At 38.1% G+C, this 9,239-nt stretch overlaps 1 protein-coding gene across 2 annotated transcripts; it reads right to left on the bottom strand.

Moving 5' to 3' along the window:
• Positions 1-1,099: 1,099 nt before the first annotated feature.
• Positions 1,100-8,897, bottom strand: LOC138903589 (calpain-type cysteine protease DEK1-like). 2 transcript variants are annotated; one of them, XM_070191971.1, is made up of 5 exons: positions 8,582-8,897; positions 8,219-8,398; positions 6,296-6,546; positions 1,483-1,665; positions 1,100-1,257 (listed from the first exon to the last, which is right to left on the bottom strand). In XM_070191971.1, exons 2-5 carry the CDS (start codon positions 8,365-8,367, stop codon positions 1,118-1,120), a joined length of 723 nt encoding a protein of 240 aa, XP_070048072.1. In that variant the 5' UTR covers positions 8,368-8,398; positions 8,582-8,897; the 3' UTR covers positions 1,100-1,117. The 2 variants fall into 2 exon arrangements, with proteins under 2 accessions (XP_070048072.1, XP_070048073.1); XM_070191972.1 differs by having other exon boundaries at positions 1,101-1,257; positions 8,243-8,398.
• Between the last annotated feature and the right edge of the window lie 342 nt (positions 8,898-9,239).

Here is a 9,239-nt window from a genome sequence, read left to right as displayed (position 1 = left end):
TAGTGAACTACCATTCATGAAGCATACAAATTTGTTGAATTGTCTCTCTTTGGCACGAGACTCAATGTATATTGGGAACAACTTCCCTCAACTCGTTCTCCCCACACCACTTATGCTCCCAAAAAACTAACCCTAGTTCCCCTGAAATAGATATTTCCCCTGAACTCTCCCCACCCCTTCATAATACCCCTCCATAAGCCACACCCAAATGGAAATGTAATGTTTGTAGTCCTTCACCCCCTTCCATAATACCATATTTCTCCGCTACCACCCCCCTCCAAAATGTATTCTACTCCATCCAAACCTCCATATCCACTTCCCTAGCACAGCTCTGGTGAAGACCTTAAGATCTTTCACTCTCAGTCTTCCCCATTCCTTCGGAGGTGTGACAACGCTCCGATTCACCAGATGAAACTTTTTAAAATTATCTGTTGTATCCAATAGAAAGTTCTGATGAAGTCTGTCCAACTTGCCTATCATGCTATCAATATACCATGAGCGTGCAGAAGTGACATGAAATATGTAGGGATGCTAGACAAAGTGCTTGCTATTAACACTTTCTTCCCTCCTATGTAGGGATGCTAGACAAAGTGTTTTTTATTAACAATTCCTTCCCTCCTTTCGATAGATACCTCTTTTACCATCTTGCCAAGCGCTTCTCTACTCTCTCAATCATTGAATTCTCCTAGTTAGTATTCCTTTTATTCAAGAGATTTGAGTTGCACCCATTGTTTTAGAGTTTCTTTGGCTACTTATTTTCAGGTCACGTTAGTTGAGGTCATCCTGGACCCCTCTATTCTGTCTCTTTTAATAACGGTTCTCCAAAAAAAAAAAAAAAAAAGGGAGAAGTGCATATTAGTCACTCTTATCCTTTTATATAGAGCTTTTACTTCTACTCTTCGTTCAATGCATAGTAGTCATGATTCCCTTTGAAGAGATTGAGAGAGACCATCTTATTAATTTTGGTCTGCATGGAGCATCTCCAGGGGTAAGGAGGTCTCAATCTCTCAAAAAAGGTTAAGCATAAGATTTACGAGCTCCCGAAAGAGAAAGAACCATAATACATAAAACATAGATGCACTACAGCAGAGTCACTCTATAACAAGCAATATATAGTTTACCTTCTAGATTGTCGAGGATATAACTCATTGGGATCAGGTGGCTCTTGTAAGCAAGCAACAGGACCCACTTCAATACAATCAGAATAAGCAAATTTATACGCCCTCCGTACATACTCATCAACATCTAAGCCATTCCCTGCAAAGATCGGTAGAAAGAGAATTCAGAAAGGGGGAAGACAAAAAGGAGAACAAGAGTTCCGTAAAAATTTCAATGGCCCAACTAAAAAGGCAAGAATAACCAACAAAAATTCTCTAAATAATCCTCCTACTTTGAGCCAGGAAAGAAAGCAAGGATGCTCACCACAAGTTGCTGATCAACCTTCAAAAGACACATATAAACATTATGACAAAAAAAGCATACCATTGAAGACCATCCTGCAAATAAATAGCATATTGATTGCCAGGGAGATTGCCGACACACCAAAGAAGAATCCTGAAGGTGAGTATCTTTCAGATGCTCTAACACCGGTTGTGACATACACAGCACAAAGTTCATATGCACAAAGCAATCCAACAGCTAGTAGGAGAAGAACAGCTACAGCCCCTGTAAAACACATCACACAACAATTTGTGAAGTGAAGGGAGTAAAAGAACTTCAAGATAAGCAAGAAAAAGAGATGTAAATAGGCCTCCTTTTTCGTCTGGTCAGCTATAGATCCATACATAAGGACTTCTCCTTAGCCCTTCCATATAATAACAATGACCATAGCATTCAATTTAATTGCTAAAACTATCATCCTTTAACAAGAAATTCTCCGCTATCAGGCTTTAAACTTTACAATAAGTTAAAAAGATCGTAAAACCATAAAGACATTAAAATCATCTATCAAGCACAGAGACCAAATTTAAATGCACATATTCAAGTCGTACTTGAATCCAACAATAACACCAGCCACACGAAACTAGAGCACAGATGAATGCTACTGAGGGCATATCAAATGTGTTAGCAGCTTCAGAAAGCACAGGTAACAAGTACAAGAAATGGAATCATACGCATCGGCTGTACGAGTACTCAGTGACACAAGACTTCAACATCCATGGAAGGTTTGTTGCCATCTTTTTGAAACAAGGGGACCAGACAGCAGTGTAATTGTTCCTAAGTTCAAATATGACGCGGTATGGGAAGACATTGCTAAGAGAATATGAAGATTTGCTTAAAAGGCACAGGTTCAAATGGTTCATCAGGAGAGCTATTTAGATGCAGTCAGGATAAAGAGATTGGAACCGTGGGATGATGAAGTTTCTCTAGATGTTTTAACTACGAGGGCTAGAAAAGTGGGCGTGGATAGCAATATCAAAAGAGAAAGGGAGACCATGTCCAGAATTGTTTGGCTGGCAGGTTTGAAGGGAGCTTTTGTGAGATACTGGAAGGTTTGTTGCCATCTCTCTGAAACAAGGGGACCAGACAGCAGTGTAATTGTTCCTGAGTTCAAATATGACGCGGTATGGGAAGACATTGCCAAGAGAATATGAAGATCTGCTTAAAAGGCACAGGTTCAAATGGTTCTCATCAGGAGAGCTATTTAGATGCAGTCAGGATAAAGAGATTGGAATCGTGGGATGATGAAGTTTCTCTAGATGTTTTAACTACGACGGCTAGAAAGGTGGACGTGGATAGCAATATCATAAGAGAAAGGGAGACCATGTCCAGAATTGTTTGGCTGGCAGGTTTGAAGGGAGCTTTTGTGAGATACTGCATGCCCTAATTTGAGAAGATGGGTACAAAACCATTGGAAAGTTACAGGCAGGGTTCAAAAGTCTATGAAATGAATGGTTTACAATTTAAATGCGAACAACCATCAAAATCAGAAGGTCTAAGGAACTAATAAGAACGTAGAGATGGAGAAGTCTGAATATCAAGCTAGAATGGGGGACTCCATCAGAAGAGTATATTGTCCCAAGTGAATTCGGATCAGGCTTTCGGGTGTCACTTTACACCTCTGGTCTGAAAAATCTTTAAAATTGGCAATATGTGTAGGGGCTGGCTGGAGACAGAGGAAGAAACCAAACTGAGAAACCACCTTAGATGGGCCGAACACGAGTTAAAGGTCCTTCGAAGAAAATTCCAACATCCGTAGCAATTGATTGGGGGGATCTGGAGTTTGAAATACATTTTTGGGTGGAGAGAACTGACGTAGCTAATTGATAGCAACTAAAAAGACTTTTTTTTAACTAATAAGACATTTCCTGTACATAATTCAGACTGTCTCGTAAATTCAAATTGTACAAATCTTTCTTTTTATAGTGTCAGAGTTTGTGCACTCCTTGACTTTCCGCTGTTACATGTGTCCTCTCACCAATGTAGGTATCCAATAACTCTGTCCACCAAGGCTTAGAAGATCGAAGAGTCTGACCTACATTTTTTGCCTATATTTGGATTCGAATCCTGGTCTTTCATGGTGTTCATTCCAACATCATCAACTATCAAAAACTGTGCTACACCCTCGGTGATCAAATTGTACATAATCTTATCAACCACAGCAGTCAAAACTAAACTACCTCAATGATGGCTGGCACGTGCAGTATAATTTATAAAAAAAAACTCTATACATCAAGTTATCAGCTTAAATTAAATTCAGGAGCGGAGCTAGCGTTTGAGCTACGAGTTCAGCCGAACCCCGTAACTTAGTTTTAAACTCTGTATTTGTCTTAAAAAATCAATTGACTATGTACAAATTGTCAATTCAGTACCCACTTATTTAAAAGGCCTAGAATCCCGAACATATAAGCTTCAAATCATGGCTCAGCCTCTAATTAAATTGGGTCGAAGGTCTCCAATATCATAGTCTTTTATAAGGTAAATAGTTTTATTATGATAGGAAATTTCCCCTACACAAGTAGTATATTAAAAAGTAGAGAATCTATAGAGAATGTTCTTCCGACTAACGCCCAATGTCAACTTATCAATAGAATGCTCTTTCCACCAAGACGATATTGTACCAATTTCAATTATTTCAGTATGTAGCAACCAAACCTCAATAAGTCTTGGAAATGTGCTGATGAATCTTGATATCACTAACCTGCTCAAATATGAATATATTCAAGTGTACAAGATCACAGACAATGAAATTGACCTACAAACCAAAATCATTTGCATATTCCCCAACGTTAACTCATTTATGTTATCTTCTCATTAAATAGTTAAAAACAAAAATAACTATCTTCAACAATGTAAGATAACAGTAGCAATGCATCTCAATAATATTTTTTCCTGTACCTTTATCTCTCACATGGTATTACAACATTCATGAGAACATACGGGAAAGTAAACTCAATCAGATAGTTGCCTTGCTTCAATTTCTGACAACTTTCTATTTTGCATCACTATGTTTCCCTCAGTGTTAGGCGTAAACCAACACCACCATAGGTGTCCCCACACTCGCCGAGCAAAACACAGTAAACCCCTCTAGCAAGTGATCTCTCATGCGCTCCCACACGCCTAGCAAGTGATCTCCCATGCGCTCCCACAGGCCGGTACCAGTCAGACCTCAGATGGCGCGTAAGCCCACACCCCGAGCACGTGAAGAAAGTTCTGGCGACTTCCAAAGCAGATTCTTAGTTCTGGTGACTCGTCTTGTGATTCCAACCTACCCATCCTTTTTCCAGGAAATTCAGAACACCAGGTTTCAGACCAGGCGCATCTAGATCAATTTCTTATTGTTTCTCTTGTTTTGTTGATCTCCTGGAGCGTGATTTGGTAAGTTCAACACAATATTCAGGTGTTTGGAATGCCTCATAGTGTAGCTGATTACTCCGTGTTTTATCGACAATTTACTTCAAATCTATTTATTTGGTGATGTAAGTTGACGATATCACCATCACAGGTAATGATCAAGATGGTATCACTAATTTGAAGCAAGATGTTTTTCAACACTTCCAATCTAAGGATCAAGGAAGATAGAAGTATTTTCTAAGTATCGAGGTCGCCTAGTCTAGATCAAGTATTATTATTTCACAGCAAAAGTATGTCTTAGACATTCTTGAAGAGACACGAATGACGGTTTGTAGACCTATTGACACTCTTATGGATCCGAATGCTAAACTTTTGCCATGACAAAGGGAGCCTCTTAGCAATCCTGAACGACTGGTTGGTACTCACAATGACTAGACCTGACAATTCATTTCATGTGTAAGTCTATTTGTGGACTCACATATGACACTCATTGGGATGCATTTGTCCGCATTCTTTGATATATAAAGTTTGCCTAAAGCAAAGGACTACAATTCGAGGATAGAAGCCATGAGCAAATTGTTGGATACACCAATATTTATTGAGCAGGAATATTTATTAGGCAGGATCACCTTCCTGATAGACGCGTTCTACCTCTGGATATTACGTTTTAGTAGGAGGTAATCTAGCGTCTTGGAAGAGAAAGAAATAGAGCATGGTTGCTCGATCTAGTACATAAGCAGAATATAGAACAATGGCCATAGCAACTTGTGAGCCAGTTTGGATCAAACAATTGCTCCGAGAATTGAAATTTGGACAAATTAGTCAAATGGAACTTTCTTTTATAAGGTAAAAAATTTTATTAACAATTTGGGGAAAATTAGGACAAATTAGTCAGATGGAACTTGTGCGCGATAATCAAGTGGCCCTTCATATTAAATCAAATCTGGATTCTGGTGTTTCATCAGAGGACTAAACATATTGAGATTAACTATCACTTCGTCGAAGAAAAGATACACTCAAGAAATATTGTTACAAATTTTGTGAAGTCAAATGATTAACTTGCAGATATTTTCATCAACTCCCTCACTGATCCTCATATTAATTACATTGTAACAAGCTCGCACATATGACTTATATGCACAGGATTGAGGAGAGTGTTAGTTCATGTATATGGTTACTCAGTATCCCACATTGGCAAATGCATTTTATATACTGTGTAAAGTATATGTATAAATAGCACTCACCGTAAGGCAGTTGTAGTAACGCATCTCAATAATATTCCCCATGCCTTTATTTCTCACAGCCAATGAACATCAACATTTCTTAAGCTTAAACATAGGATGGTAATAATATTGAAATATTATGTAAATGTATGTGTGTCAGAGTGTGTGTATGAAAGTGTGTGTGTGTGTAACCAACACGATTGAGTACATTCATATTTCCTCCTCACAGACAAATAGGTTGTTCTCCACGCATGTATAGGAGACGAAGTAATACATACTTGAACTTTGCCACTGTGTTCTCCACCAAAGCATTATTGAGTAGAATGCCAGAAGCAGAGAACTTCCAGCCATTATTACAGCTAGACCAACAATATCTCGCCCCAATATCAACATTAACCAGCATCCCCATGTAACAAGCACCACAACCGGAGAGATCACAATTATCCATGCAGACAGCGATAAGAAACTACATAAGATTCCAAGCTGGGGTCCTTGTAAAAATCCCGGCCATTTTCGGGCAAAGATCCAGCTGAAAGGCAAAAAGCAAGAAGAGATTAACCACAAAGGAGAACATTTTTCCATCCACAAAAAGCAAAACATTGATAATCTGAATAAATACATAAACTATATTGTATGGTAAACATGTAGCTAGAAAGATATATCAAATCAAACAATAAATAAACAAATACGGTTGGACAGCATAAGGGGGTGAATACACATTCTCATTACTCATAGATAAGGTACCAAAGACCAATAACAAAAACGCCAATTGCTGCGGTTAAACCAGCATATCTCTCTTTTGAAGCCATTAATATGTAGTACTGTTATTAGACGGCGTCATTGGAGGTCACATCCCATGTAAACAAGAGTATAAAAAAATGACAGAGATACTAAACCAAAAAAGTTAATGGCCACAGACGTCCTACAGAACTATACATACAGCAAATGGATACATATATTCCTTTTGACGGGTAAGACCCCAGGCTAATTTCGTTAACCAGTTAAAATAGAAGACCATAAATTAGAAGGATTTTCCTCTGAACTGAATGGATTATCTACCTATGTGGAACGCCTTTTAGAGTTCTTTTTCTAGCAATGCATTTGACACTTCCGTTCAGACAAAGGGCTGCTACCTTACAACAAAATTATTTTGCAATGATCACTAATACTAATTAACCTAAATCACTCAGCACACATAACTCACACTAAACCTATGAGGTTGCAAACCCAACAAGTGTCGCATGAGATGAAATGATCTTGTGATTTGGCATTTCTCAAAATCATTAGGGGACAGCATGGGAAGCCTAATTTGATAGTACAGTGCTAATGTGGAGTATAATATAAAGTTGAAGTAGCCTGAACTTCAACTTTTCCAGTGCACAGATGGATACATATTAGGGACTTTAAGACTGACAAGAGATAGATTTAGAAACAAAACAAAAAGGGAGATATAGAAAGTGTCTACCACATCGAAAAAATTGTAGTGCGGCATGTTGAACAAATGCCAAGGTTCAAAAAGCAGCAGATGCAAGTCATTTATTCATCTCAAATCACTATATTATTATCCCAGAGGGATTGCCTAAAGGCTGAGAAAGGGGAGTAAAAACTTGGAGACTTCAGGTTCCAAATTCTATCCTAGATGTGCAGAAATACCTTAATAACCTGTATTATGGACTAGATGGACTGCCCCGTGAATTAATCAAGATGCTTGCAAGCTAGTCCAGAAACTACAGTTATAAAATAAATATTCTCTACCTTACATCTAGAAACAAGAAACTATAAAATGAATCTTCCACTTAGCAAGATCAGTCTCCCTTTCCAAGTACAGTCTCTTTTGTTACCTACTTTCGCATGTTCACAAAATATTGTGTGTGTGTTCTAATTATTTTTCCCTGTTCTTTTAGGTTGTAAGTGGCATTATTATTCCTCTTCATAGGTCCTCTCCAGGTGCTGCAATTTTAGCTGTAAAGCACCAATTAAAATTAGAAATATAATTTTCTGAGGCACTAAGAACCATATCGATAAATTCTCAAAAAAAGCCCGTATGGATAAATTTCCCCGGTGACCTTCATTATTCACATTTGAGCCACATTTAAAACAAGCAAGAAGAAAAATTCCACGCGCACCAGGATACAGCATCAAGATAATTGATGCTTACTATATAGCATATGAAAAAAGAAACAAGAAAAAAATATGACAACCGAAAATTTTGGAAAATAAGTTGCCTGTAAATCCGCCATGGCCGCCAATTAACTGCCCAAAGTATAGCAAAAGAAGCAGAACCCAGCACAGAGAAAAGGGTCCCTGAAATCACACATGCCAGTATCAATTCATGCTCATTTCCTTCCATTTTCTTCCTTTACCCGCCCTTGCTCTGTCAACTGCATCCAACAAATTCACAATAAAACAAGCAAAAAATCAAATAATCCACCAAAAAATCTGATGTTTCCCACACAAAAAAAGAGCACCAACAAATGTCAACCTAAAAGATAGAAAAAAATAAGCCAGTCCATGCATTCTCTATTCAGCTAAAATCAAGAAACAAAGTTGAAGGCTTTACGGACCTCAGCAGAAGCCTCCCAAACTAAGAAGGCGGAAACTGTGGCATTCCCACTCAGAACTCATCTTCCAAGAACTAGGGTTTTTGCTGCAATTTGCCAAACCATAGTCAGGGGAAAGCTAGGATTTTTATTCCATTTCTTCCTTGTGCTCAAAAATTAGACTCCCAACAGTGGTACAATCAAAAAACCCACCAATCTATCTTGTTATTTGGTCAAGACCTGTGAAAATTGTTGAAGAAAAATCAAAACCCTAAGGAGTTTTGTAGAGAGAGAGAGAGAGAGAGAGAAGAGTAAAGTTACAAGTGAGTGTGGATATAAAATTCTGAAACGTCAGTGGTTGTAAATAATAAAATAACAGCTCGGGTTTTGTCTTACAAGAATATTTCTTGACCGCTTCTAATGGAGCGTGTTATCCCGTACCAATTAGAATTCGAGTCGATTTTCCTCTCCGAGAATTTTGGTGCGCGTGGAGTCACTTGGTTTGTTTTGAGAGTAGGAGAGAAATGATTTTTCAGACAGAAGTGTAGGATTATTCTCTAACTTGATTCACGATAAAATGACATGCTTTGTTACTAAGAATTAGTATAGATGATTAATCATATTATTATTAAGAGTTAGGTTTCTTCCGGTAAGGATAATTAATCACGGGATTAAAATTTGA

Source organism: Nicotiana tomentosiformis, chromosome 12, assembly GCF_000390325.3.
Source record: "Nicotiana tomentosiformis chromosome 12, ASM39032v3, whole genome shotgun sequence".
Taxonomy (NCBI): domain Eukaryota; kingdom Viridiplantae; phylum Streptophyta; class Magnoliopsida; order Solanales; family Solanaceae; genus Nicotiana; species Nicotiana tomentosiformis.
The sequence above is the reverse complement of the archived record's forward strand: the minus strand, read 5'-3'. Positions and strand labels throughout refer to the sequence as shown.